At 41.9% G+C, this 13,065-nt stretch overlaps 1 protein-coding gene across 1 annotated transcript in view; it reads right to left on the bottom strand.

The window, feature by feature from the left end:
* The window catches only part of ADGRV1 (adhesion G protein-coupled receptor V1), a 500,140-nt gene that overhangs the window by 408,836 nt on the left and 78,239 nt on the right, over positions 1-13,065 (bottom strand). The window contains exons 14-16 of the mRNA XM_089679659.1: positions 10,287-10,413; positions 5,796-5,981; positions 549-729 (exon numbers count right to left, since the gene is read on the bottom strand). Of these exons, the coding sequence (XP_089535785.1) occupies positions 549-729; positions 5,796-5,981; positions 10,287-10,413 (494 nt within the window). The remainder of the gene's footprint in view (positions 1-548; positions 730-5,795; positions 5,982-10,286; positions 10,414-13,065) is intronic.

The raw sequence follows: 13,065 nt of genomic DNA, 5'->3' as shown, positions 1-13,065 counted from the left end.
CATCTGAAGCAGACACGTTGTTCATTTTTATGAACTCTCCTTTCTATAACTGGTAGGGGTGAATGCCAGTTTATACAACTGATGTGAAATCTGCCTTTATAAATACTATTTTACACTGAACATTCATCCTCAATTCGAAACAGGTTGCTGAGTAACTTAGCAAAGTTAACCCCAAGCAATGCTGATAAGTGCAACCCTATAAAAAGCTGTTTCTACAAATGATTCATAAATACAGACAGTATCCCAGATTGGCCTTAATAAATGCAAGAACAAATGTGAAAATGACATCATTCAAACTGATATTGAGGACTGCCAGGACTCCTTAGTCACAGCTTGTTATGCTTAACAAAATGAATCAACAAGCTAAACAAAAAGAAATAGGCAGATCAGGCATAAGACATATAAGCATCAAAAGCCGCTAAGTCTGTTGCAGATTTCATTGTCCATATAGCCTGTTTTATCCCTCCCAAACTTGATTTAGTCCTGAAATTGCAAAATAAAATATTGCTACTTTCAATATGAAACTCAATTAAAATATAAATGGTTACCATAGTTAACGTATTCTCCTTTGCTTTCATTTATGATTTGCACTATTCCCGCGTTAAAAAATTCAATAACTCCATGGGGATCGTCATTTTTTAAAATAGTAATGTTAACTCTTGTAGCATCTCCCAGTGTGATAGGAAACTCCCCATGAGGGCTGAGCACCACTGAGTACATCTCATCCAGCTGAAACAAAACAAAAACTTTTTAGTAAGTGAATATCACTATTTTTTTTATATATTACAGGTATTTTTATAGTGCCAATTATTTACACATAACTTTACATACTATACATTCACATAAATCCCTGCGCAGGGGCGGACTGACCATTTGGAAACTCGGGCACTGCCCGAGGGCCCGGGGTCAGTAGGGGGCCCCATGAGATGCCCCTGGTACCTTTTTCATAGGCTTTTTTGAGTTTGGGCAAGGACTCCGGGGCCCCATGATCCCCTATTGCCCGGGGGCCCCATGAGTTGTCAGTTCGCCCCTGTCCCTGCCGTTAAGGAGCTCACAGTATTCAAATGTTTGCGTTGCCCTTGTTCTAGAGATGAACAAGAAGGGTTCAAATACCATTAGGCTCCATTTACATCACCACAATTCTGCCCACAATCCCAAAACTGACAAATCACCCCACACTTGTTCAGGTGCCATTTATTTTCTGCCTGGATTGTCGTGTGATAGATCACACTGCAATCGCGGTAAACTGCATCGCGCAAAGCTTGTCACTCATAAAGGAGCAGGAGTTTCCTTTGGGTGACAAACTTCACGTGATGAGGTTTGCCGTAGATGCAGCATGACCAGTTTTGCAGAGCATTTTGGGATTGTGAACAGAATTGCCATGATTCGGCCCGTGATACAAAATGACTAAATGTGAATGAAGCCTTAAAGCCTTGTAGAATCCAAAATAAAAATCTGAAAAATCAGCACAAGGGACATAATGCTCAGTTCCTAGGATGTGTCTCTTCGAGAGAGCTTGACTATGCCTGCCCTTTCCACCCAGATCCATCATTCATAGAAGCTGCGCTATAGCTCCTATGAATGAAACGCGATCTATAAATGGAGGGGGCAGACCTATCAAACATCCACCTGTCCACCATTCCTAGATCACCTTCCATTCACAGAAGTTGTAGTACAGCTCCTATGAATGAAGCAGCTCCATGGAAATGGCTGGCATAGTTGAGCACTCTTAATGAGAGCCTGTAACCAATGGCTGCCCTAGGCAACACTAAAATTGGGCGCCCCCCCACCACCAGCACCCCTCCTCTGATCCCCACTCCCCTCCCCTGTCCCGCCCACAGAGAGAGTGTTATTCAAGCAGTAACCTTAACCTCTCCAGGAAGCAGCAGGCCATCCCCGGAGCCAAGCCCAGTGTCTTCCTTCTGTAAGAACTCTGCTTACAACCTCAGCAATGCGCTGCCACGTGTGTCCCTTCTTCCAGGGAGCGGTTGCGCCCCCCCCCCCCGAAAATTGCTGCCCAAGGCAAATGCCTTTTTTGTCTCATGGTAAATATGCCACTGCCTATGACATCCCCTTAGTTCTAATAAAAAATATGTAAACCCAACATTTCATATTCTTATTGAAACTGTATTGGTTGTTTTATAAGTTATGGCTCTGTGCTGATTTTTCATTTTTTTTTTTTGGCTGCAGTTAGGATTTAAAGCATAGGTTAACATCTAAATCTACAACCTAAATACAAATGTGTGAGCTGTCTTTTGTGAAGCAGGTTCATTTATCTGGAAAACATCCTACCAAATCAGGAAATGTTATGGAATTTCGACATTGCTACATCTCTAAAGTAATGGGACTTTAAAGTATAACTAAAGGCAAAACATTTTTTTTAGTTTTGGATAGAGGGGAGATGGATCAGAAACCTGTCAGTTTTTATTGCTGTCTGTGCCCCCATTAGGGAGATTTCCCCTCTGTATTTGTTCTGTTTGGCATTACCATTGAAAGTGAAAGTAAAAGAGAACCTCAATTTTTGGGTTGTGTGAAGGGAGTGACTTTTGGGGGTGGGGGGACCCTGTTGTTCCTCTTGTGTGTAGCCCACTCTGTGCCTGTTAGGGGTACAGGGTGGTCTGTCATGATATTGTGTAAACATGTATAGGTGGGGTGTGGGGGTTGCTCATTGTTTACTACCATGTGGTCCCATTGTTCTATTATATGTTTGTATATAGACTTGGTGGGGGGTGTTTCCAGCAGCCCTCCTGATGGGACTGTCTGTTGGGATGTGTCTCTGGTTGCTAAATTTGTTTTGCCCCGCCCTGTGTCCTTATGCAGGGAGGTGGGTTGTTCCCTTGAATGTTTATATCTTGTGTCTGTGGTAAAATAAAGCAATTGACTTCCCGTCTTAAGAAGAGTCTGGTGCTGTCTCATTTTCTGCATGATCGGCGGTGGTGTCTGGGGATTTTGTGTTCGGACAGGGAAGCTGGAGTCTAATGGAAATACCCAAGCACGGTTTGGGTCCGGTTCTGTGACATTGGTGGCAGTGGTGGGATTGTGCTTCCAAGCAGTGAACACGTCCAAACCACCTCCGGGATTCAAGATCAGGAAAGGAAACGTCGGTCACCCCAGTGGAGATATGAACTTGGCATCAGAGTTCCCAGTGCTGCTGCAGACTGTTCTTGCAACATACCCCAGGACTGTGTCTACGGATCAGTACCTGGAGCTCAGGCAGCAGATTTGGGAGGTCCTTTGAAGAGGAGCCCTCCAGGCTGCTGTTATGGACAAAGGCAAGTGCTATCCAACACCAGGGGAAAGGGCCAGGGATCATCGGACGTTACGGATGCCATTCCTGGGAGAGCGACCCCAGGAGCAATGGGTGACTGAGTTGGACAGGCTGGTCCAGCAGCAGATACAACTGGCAACAGATATCGGGCTTTGCGATGATACGCAGAGCAGGAATATTTAGGGGTGTCAACAGAGTGCTCTCCTGAGGGATATGACTTACGTGGCCCTGGATTGCTGTGGGAGAGCCTTACAGATCATTTTGTGTTTGGCGATGAAGGAGAACCTACCCTGGAGGAGTTGTGAGAAGGCAGAGAGGCTATGTTCGGTGTCACAGGGGTCTCAGAGCTTGAACCAGATCTGGAATACCTGCTGAAGAAAGAACTGCATCTGGAAAGGGCATATAGGCAACTGCTACAACATGTTCGGCAGCATGCCCAAGAATCGGCAGTGGAAATTCCAGAGACTGGGGATTTGATAGACTTCGCTGCTGAGGAGGAACCAGCAGGGGAGCTGGCAACAGGGCCAAACATTAGTGAACTCTGCCCAGCACTGGTAACATCTTCTGAGTTCCACGGACAGGAGATGGTGAACTCCTATCCCCAGACACCAGTTCCAGAGACTGGGGATTTGATTGACTTTTCTGCTGAGGAGGAACCAGCTGGCACGCCTTCCGCAGAAGAGCTGTCATCAGGGCATGGCGTGATTGACCTCTGCCCACAACAATCAGCACCGCAGGAGCTACAGTAAGAGGATGCAATCGGCACCTCACAAAAGCAGCTTGAGCTGATGTCCGTGGATGGGAGAATACAGTTGCCACCTGGATACCCCAGGGATGCTGTGCAGTCGGCCCAGATCCCCCACCGCATGATAGAGTCGGCCCAGCCACTTTATCTTCTCCCCAGCAGCTGAGAGGACTTCAGGGAGAAGGACCAGTCCGTACTTCTCCCCAGCGGCGGGTATGTTCTACAGGAGAGGCAGAGGTTGGCTGGGTGAGTAATGCTTTGTGTGGAACAATTTGTTTGGGGTACTGTGTGGGTGCTGGCATTGGGGGACTGGAAGTACATACTAACTTAGGAGTCCATCCATCTGGGATTTACTCCTGCATTAGTCTCCTGTCGAAAGGGGAGATATGTGACGGGAGTGACTTTTGGGGATGGGGGGACCCCTGTTGTTCCTCTTGTGTGTAGCCCACCCTGTGCCTGTTAGGGGTACAGGGTGGTCTGTCCTGATATTGTGTAAACATGTACAGGTGGGGTGTGGGGGTTGTTCGTTGTTTACTGCCATGTGGTCCCATTGTTCTATTATGTGTTTGTGTATTGACTTGGTGGGGGGTGTTTCCAGCAGCCCTCCTGATGGGACTGTCTGTTGGGATGTGTCTCTGGTTGCTAAATTTGTTTTGCCCCGCCCTGTGTCCTTATGCAGGGAGGTGGGTTGTTCCCTTGACTGTTTATATCTTGTGTCTGTGGTAAAATAAAGCAGTTGACTTCCTGTCTTAAAAAGAGTCTGGTGCTGTCTTATTTCCTGCATGATCGGCGGTGGTGTCCGGGGATTTTGTGTTCGGACAGGGAAGCTGGAGTCTAACGGAAATACCCAAGCACGGTCTGGGTCTGGTTCCATGACAGGTAGTCATCAGAAAAGTAATAGAGGTGAAATCTTCCAACACTAGTTCTGCTGACTTGGGGGTCCCCAAGAGCTTCCCTTAATTTTCAGGGATTTCCTGTTTGGTTATGGAACATGAAGTGAAAGTAAATCTCCCCAATGAGTCAAAGATGGCAGAAATATACCTTGCAGGGGTTATAACCCTCCCTTACTCTATCCAGAATGAAAAAAAATGTCTATAGTTCTACTTTAATTATAGATATTCTTGAATTAAAAAAATATTACAGTTCAAACAATGCAAAAACATACTGGTTGGTTAACTGTCTTCCACTTAAATTGGCCCTACTGTGTCTGCATGTCTATGGCTACGATGAGTACATGAATTTTTAAACTTGTTTGAGGCCAAGATTGATGTACATGGTTCAATGTTCCTTCTCTAAATAAAAAAAAATGTGTATAACAGCATCCTTAAATGCACTATTATTTATTTCACAAATTTGAATAATGTGCTATACATTTGAACATAGACAACGTCCATAAAGTTTCATTTCTAACAACAAAGACAGTGAAATACACTATGGCTAGAATTCACATGCATCTCACATGTTCTAGGAGAAGCCAGCAACAAAAGGGCCTGGAGTCTCAGCCTCAGCTCTGTGCATTGCAAAGTGGTGTAATTGGCAAATGATTGGTGCTTTATGCTAAATAGGTGTCAGAGGATTTTCACACCATTATCAATCCTCTGTGATCTGAATAGTGGTTCACAGCTTCTTAATAACCACTTAATCATGTATTGCTCCCTTTGTAGAACATGGCAGTGTATACAACCATTCCTTCAGCTCTTTAAGTGTTAGTTGTGCACAAAGTTAACCCCAGCACAAAGCCTTCAGAAAGAAGTGCAGTCAGTGAGTAAAAACGTCTAATACCTCTGGTATCCCATCCATCCTTGTTAACAATGTAATTACAATCTCCTTTTCACCAGTCTGGAACTCCAGGATGCCTGTATTTCCATAGAATTCATTGCTGTCCTTTGGCTCGATGGTGTAGCGCAGAAACTGTTTGACAAGAGCACCTCTGGATCGAGAAATTCTAAGCTCAACGGAATCTCCTTCCTAGGGATCACAGATGCACAATCTTACAAGTCAGAAGGAAAGAACTGAACAATATGATACAACATGAACACCCTGAAGCTAATGTTATGTCACAGTTATTGTTCTTTATCTCCCATGAGGCGAGTCTCCATACTCTTAGCTCAGATAGTGCTGATTTTGTCATGAAATACATGAGAGCTGTTTGCATGCTATTTACTGCATCCCTTCTCTTATATTCTTCCATGTGCTGGAACACAACAAGCCGCATCAGCACCTGGAATTTTGCTGAAGAAATTGCAATATAATATCCCTGGAGAGGTGTATGATTTCTCGATTACACCAGTGGGCTGGGGGCAGTGGAAACAGGCGGTCTGGCTGCAGGAAATGTGGCCAGTGGCCAGTGGCCAAGTTAGTACACACTGCCACAGCCATCATGCAGCAAAGTTTATATAACAGGTCCAATCTATCAGGTGGTTCCACTGCCAAATGTGACCTGCAACTGTGTGTAATGCACATAGTGCAGCTGATTTTCAATGGGTACCACAGGTGGTGAGGAGTTGGCATATCACCACCATGGATCACTTTTCAGAAGAGCAGCAATGATAGCCACACATGTATACAAGTCCTAAAGATCAAAAGAATATTAGGCCCCTTTCACACAGGGCAGACTCAACCTGCGATCCGTTTGCTCAACGGGGGATCTGTCCACTGATCCCCGCTGAGCAGGTGGATGACAGGTCTGTGTCCACTCCACTTACAGTTGCAAGAAAAAGTATGTGAACCCCTTGGGATTACGTGGAGTTTTGCATGAATTGGGCATAAAATGTGCTCTGAACGTCATCTAAGTCACAACAATAGAAGAACACAGTCTGCTGAACATAATACTACACAAGCATTAGATGTTGCCATGGTTTAATTGCACATAACATGTAAACATTCACAGTGCAGAGAGGAAAAAGTATGTGAAACTTTGGACTTAATAACTGGTTGACCCTCCTTTGGCAGCAATAACCTCAACCAAACGTTTCCTGTAGTTGCAGATCAGACCTGCACAACGATCTGGAGTAATTTTGGACCACTCCTCTTCACAAAACTGTTTCAGTGTAGCAATATTCTTGGGATGTCTGGTGTGAATCGCTCTCTTAAGGTCATGCCACAGCATTTCAATCAGGTTGAGGTCAGAACTCTGACTGGGCCACTCCAGAAGGCGTATTCTGTGCTGTTGCAGCCATTGTTTTGTTGAATTACTTGTATGCTTTGGGTCATTGTCCTGTTGCATCACCAATCCTCTGTGGAGCTTCAGTTGGCGGACAGATGGTCGTACGTTTTCCTGCAAAATGTCTTGATAAACTCTGGAATTCATTTTCCCATCAATGACAACAATCCGTCCAGGCCCTGAGGCAGCAAAGCAGCCCCAAACCATGATGCTCCCTCCGCCATGTTTTACAGTGGGGATGGGGTTTTGATGTTGGTGTGCTGTGCCTTTTTTTCTTCACACATAGTGTTGTGTGTTCTTCCCAAACAACTCAATCTTGGTTTCATCTGCCCACAGTATATTTTGCCAGTAGTGCTGTGGAACATCCAGGTGCTCTTTTGCAAGCTTCAAACGTGCTGCAATATTCTTTTTGGACAGCAATGGCTTCCTCCGTGGTGTCCTCCCATGTACGCCATTCTTGTTTAATGTTTTCCTTATTGTAGATGTGTCAACAAAAATGTTAGCATGTGCCAGAGATTTCTGTAGGTCTTTAGCCGACACTCTGGGATTCTTCTTTACCTCATGCAGCATTCTGCGCTGTGCTCTTGCAGTCATTTTTACAGGATGACCACGCCTAGGGAGAGTAGCAACAGTGCTAAACTTTCTCCATTTGTAGACAGTCTGTCTTTCCATGGACACATGAACATCAAGGCTTTTGGAGATACTTTTGTAACCCTTTCCAGCTTCATGCAAGTCAACAATTCTTGATCGTAGGTCTTCTGAGAGCTCTTTTCTGCGAGGCATGGTTCACATCAGACAGTGCTTCTTGAAACCAGTAAACCCAAAACAGGTGTGTGTTTTTTAAGGGCAGGACAGCTGTCAGCAACACATCCAATATCATCACACTGATTGGAGTCAAGGTTGGCTCACTCCTGGCTCCAATTAGCTCTGGGAGAAGTCATTAAGCTAGGGCCTCACATACTTTTTCCTCCCTGCACTGTGAATGTTTACATGTTATGTGCAATTAAACCATGGCAACATCTAATGTTTGTGTAGTATTATGTTCAGCAGACTGTGTTCTTCTATTGTTGTGACTTAGATGACGTTCAGAGCACATTTTATGCCCAATTCATGCAAAACTCCACGTAATCCCAAGGGGTTCACATACTTTTTCTTGCAACTGTATATAGAGTGGACACAGACACAGCCCGCTTTCCTCTATAGGTGCTCAGATGTAAACAGACCACCTGTCTGTTTATACCCACCTGCCATTCGATCCAATCCACCCAGACAGAAAGGAGCTTATCCCCTTCTGTTTGTTTTTAGCAGATTGGATTGGATGTAGGCAGTTGTAAATGGACACATGTCCGTTACATTCACAGCTCCATAGAGGAGAATAGAGGGTGCGTTCGGGTCCACCTAAAAAAAATTGACACACAGACCCGATTGGAACGTTCGATTTCTAGGTGTACAAAACTGTGTGTTGTGCTAAAAGATAAGTACACCTTTCATAACATGTTACATGTTATACCTTCAGGGTAAATCAGCAGCCCCCCCGAGCCCCCATTGTGACAGCGGGTGGGGGATCGTTTCCCTGCACTTGCTGTCACATTGTAAACAGAGCGCTGCTGTGTGGGGCTCTGCCTACCTGGCCACAGCATTCATTTACAGAGTTATATGAATGAATGAACTACAACTACCTTGAACCATTGCAGTAGATGGCTTGTAGTTCTAAATTAAACTACAAGGGTGCTGATGAGCACTCTGGTAGTTCATTTATTCTTCCTGCAGTTCAGTAAGTGCCTGCCCGTGCAAGGTACAAGCAGACAGCTACACTTGCACTCTGCAGGAGCCTGACACTGCACCCGTGATCTGCTGATTGTGGGTGCAATGCTTTATAGGCTCCTAATAAAATAAAATAATAAAAAAGATGTGCATTTATTTTATTTTTTTTTAAAGGTGAACTTAGCCTTTAATAAAGTAGATGTAAACCCTAACCGAACAATATTTATTTTTTAAAGCACTGTCCTGAACAGCTGCCATAGTTTTAATAATAAAATACTTATTTTAACCTTTCTTTATTCTTTGTTGCATTGCAGGGCTACTGATCTCCTCTAGCCTCTATGTAGCCATTTCCTGTCTTCCAAAGATGGTTGTATGTCTTTTCTCAGGGTGGATTTCCTGATAGTAACAACAATGGACTATGTGCATGCAATGTGTGGCGGTATAGCTGTTTGTGGTCTCCATCGAAAGCTTGTGTTACAGAGTGACAATGCAGGAACACAACTGAGTGACAGGGACAAAGCATTGTAAGAGAAAGTGTCTGGAAAAGTTCTTCACAGCAGGATTACCAGGTATTACTTAATAAAAGTTGTGGAATTACAAATATTGAAATATTTGCTGATTACATGCTGATTCCTTGTTGTACCTTGCTGATCCTCTTAACTCACTATCAGACAGGGTCAAGCTTACTGTAAATAGACCCACCTGGAATGTTCTGCATCCCTCTGAAAACACAATGGTCCTGATAGCCAAGGGCCAGGTGATCCTTGCCTAGGCTTTAGGTAACATGTCAGCCCAGAACAGTGTTATTTTAATTGATGGTAAGAAAAGGGTAAATTATTTTACTCCAAATGTACTCTAGCAATGCGTGGGAAGTTCCGCTTTAAAGACTGGTACCCTGCTCCCCATTAAGGATTGTCATTTGGGGAGCGCGGGGGGGGAGCGGGTACCCAAAATTGACAGGTACCCGCTCCCACTTCCGCTGTGATCGCATAGGTGATCGGAAGCAAAAGTTGTCCTCCTACCTTCCCTCCCCGTAGTCTTCTGGGACACGTGACAGGTCTTAGAAGCAGAAGACGACGGGGCCATTCAGGAAGGGCAGTGCTACTCGCACATGCGCAGTGGGCACCCGGCTGTGAAGCCGCAAGCTGTCACAGCCAAGTGCCCACACTGAAGATGCCAGGGCCTGGAACACAGGACAGCTGTCGAAACGGTCTGCATTGAGAACACCATGGGATCGTGGGACAGGTGAGTGGCTGTTTTTTAAAAGTCAGCAGCCACAGTTTTTGTAGCTTCTGACTTTTTTACAGTATGAGTGGAACTCCGCTTTAAGTAACTACTATACTTACCTTCACATAATAAGGGCCTCTGAAAAATGGGGAAAATCCAAACACTCCACCAGGATCATCATTCCCAAGTACAGTGAGTTCACAGCTGGTGAATCCAGACTTGATAACCTGATTCTCTGCACTGACCCTTGAAAGTATATAGAATGAATACAGTTAGTTCTAAAGAAATATGGAAAACGATATTACATTCCATTATTATAGAGAAGGAAATAGCAAATTAATGACAAACAAAATAACCATGAACTAGCAAAGGTTTCTTCCTGAGCCCTTAAAACAATCAAGAATTGACAGTTTTTTTTTTTTACTTGAAAAAGATGCCAAATGCCATTTTGTCTGGGTGTCCTAAATCAGCCAACAATGGGCGTACCCCATCTCAGACTTTTATTTGCCAGAATGTTAATTTTGTTTTTTCTTAACCACTTGCCCTCCAGAGGATTTACCCCCTTCCTGACCAGGCCATTTTTTGCGATATGGCACTGCGTTACTTTAACTGCCAATTGCAGTGACATGCAACGCTGCACCCAAATGAAATTTATGTCCTGTTTTTCCCACAAATAGAGCTTTTTTCAGTGGTATTTGATCACTTATTTTTTGCGCTATAAACAATATAAGACCGTCAATTTTGAAAAAAAAAATATTTTTGACTTTTTGCTATAAAACATATCCAGTAAAAAAATTTTAAAAATCAAATTTCGTCATAAATTTAGGACAAAATGTATTCTGCTACGTGTTTGCTAAAAAAAAAATCTTGTGCTAAAAAAAATTTACGTGTATATTAATAGGTTTACATGAAAGTTATAGCATCTACAAATTTTTTATACTAGTAATGGCTGCGATCAGTGACTTATAATGGGACTATGGGACTGCGAGACTGCGGGACTTTGGGTGGGAACTGACTAACTGCCACTGACATCCCAATGACACTGACACAGCGATCAGAGCTAATAAAAAGCATTGACACTGTACTAATGACACTGGACAGAAAGAGGTTAACATCTGGGGTGAATAAAGGGTTAACTGTGTGCTGTTTTACAACATGTGCTGTGTGTGTTTTACTTGGGAAATATGCTGCTGTGTTTTTGTCTGCTGTGCTGTTTACACACAGGTCTCTCCTCTGTCAGTGTCACTTGGCGATCACCGGTTGCCAGCGGAGAACCTACGGCTTGGACCCAGTGATTGACATCCGTAGCCACCAATGGAAATGCAGATAACGCATATACACGTGAGTTTGCCCCCTGTAGTAGTATTTCTGCTATAGAGCGGTGGGCAACTTGAAGTGGAACTAAAGTCTAAATTTAGAAAATTCTGAATTTCCGAATTATATCAGTAATGAATCCGAAAGAACGAAATGAAATCCAGCTGAAATTCAAATTTGAATTGAATTTGAATCAAATTTGAATACAAAAGAAGAGAATAGAATTGAATAGAAAATAATAGCATAGACAATAAAAGAATAGCCTACAATACAACATAATGTAAAAGAATGGAATAGATTAGCATAGAAAATAATATAATATAATAGAAAAAAACAGAATAGAGAAGAATAGAATAGAAAAAACAATAGAACAGAATCAAATAGAAAGAATATAACTATCTTCTGAAATTCGAATTTCGAATAGAATAAATTTGAATAGAAAAGAAAAGAATAGAACAGAAAAAAATAGAATAGATTAGAATAGAATAGAATAGACAATAAAAGAATAGTGTTCAATAGAATAGAAAAGAATAGAATAAAACAGAAAGAATATAACTGTCTTCCGAAATTTGAATTTCAAGTAGATAATAGAATAGAATGAAATATGAAAGAATAGAATACAATAGAATAGAATAGAATAGAATAGAATAGAAAATAATAGAATAGAATAGAATAAAACAGAAATAATATAACTGTCTTCTGAAATTTGAATTTCAAATAGAATAAATTTGAATTCAAATAGAATAGAATGGAAAAGAAAAGAATAGAAAAAATAGAATAGAAAAGAATAGAATAGAATAGAAAAAAACAACAGAATAGAATAAAATAGAAAGAATATAACTGTCTTCCGAAATTCAAATTTCAAATAGAATAAACTAGAATTTTGAATAGATTACAATAGAATAGAAAAGAACAGGCAGAACAGAACAGAGCAGAAAATAATAGAATAAACAATAGAATACAATAAAATAGAATGCATTCGAATTTGAATAGAATAGAAAAAACAATAGAATACAACCGACTTCCGAAATTTGAATAGAACAAATTTGAATTCAAATAGATTAGAAAAGTATAGCATAAAAAAGAATAGAAAATAAGAGAATAGAATAGAATAGAAAGAATATAACTATCTTCCAAAATTTGATTTTCGAATAGAATAAATTAGAATTTGAATGCCAATTCGAATTCAGTCAAATTGAATTCAAATCAAATTTAAAACCACAATGAATTCCAAAAACTAATTAAATGAACTAAATTAATTTAACAAAATGAAATGATTTAAATAATGAATTGAAACAAAACAAATGTTTTTGTTCTGTACATGTCTAGGCCATGCAAATGGCTGGTTTCACATTATTATGTAACGTTGTGTTTCCTCCTGCCTTATGTCTTAAGTTGTTATGTTTTGATTGTGAAACCATCAAATGTGTGAACCTGTACTGCCCACTGAAGTTTTGACACTGGACAATGAAATTAGCAGAGGTAAAATGTAATATCAATTTGGACAGAAGTTGAGCCTCTACATACAGCGTGATCCTAAGATCCAAAGGTCCCCAAGGGAAAGATGAAGACTAAGACCTGGTT

The sequence above is a fragment of the Staurois parvus genome, unplaced genomic scaffold (assembly GCF_062004578.1).
Source record: "Staurois parvus isolate SC_StPar_1 unplaced genomic scaffold, SC_StPar_1.0 ptg000229l, whole genome shotgun sequence".
NCBI classification, from domain to species: domain Eukaryota; kingdom Metazoa; phylum Chordata; class Amphibia; order Anura; family Ranidae; genus Staurois; species Staurois parvus.
The sequence above is the reverse complement of the archived record's forward strand: the minus strand, read 5'-3'. Positions and strand labels throughout refer to the sequence as shown.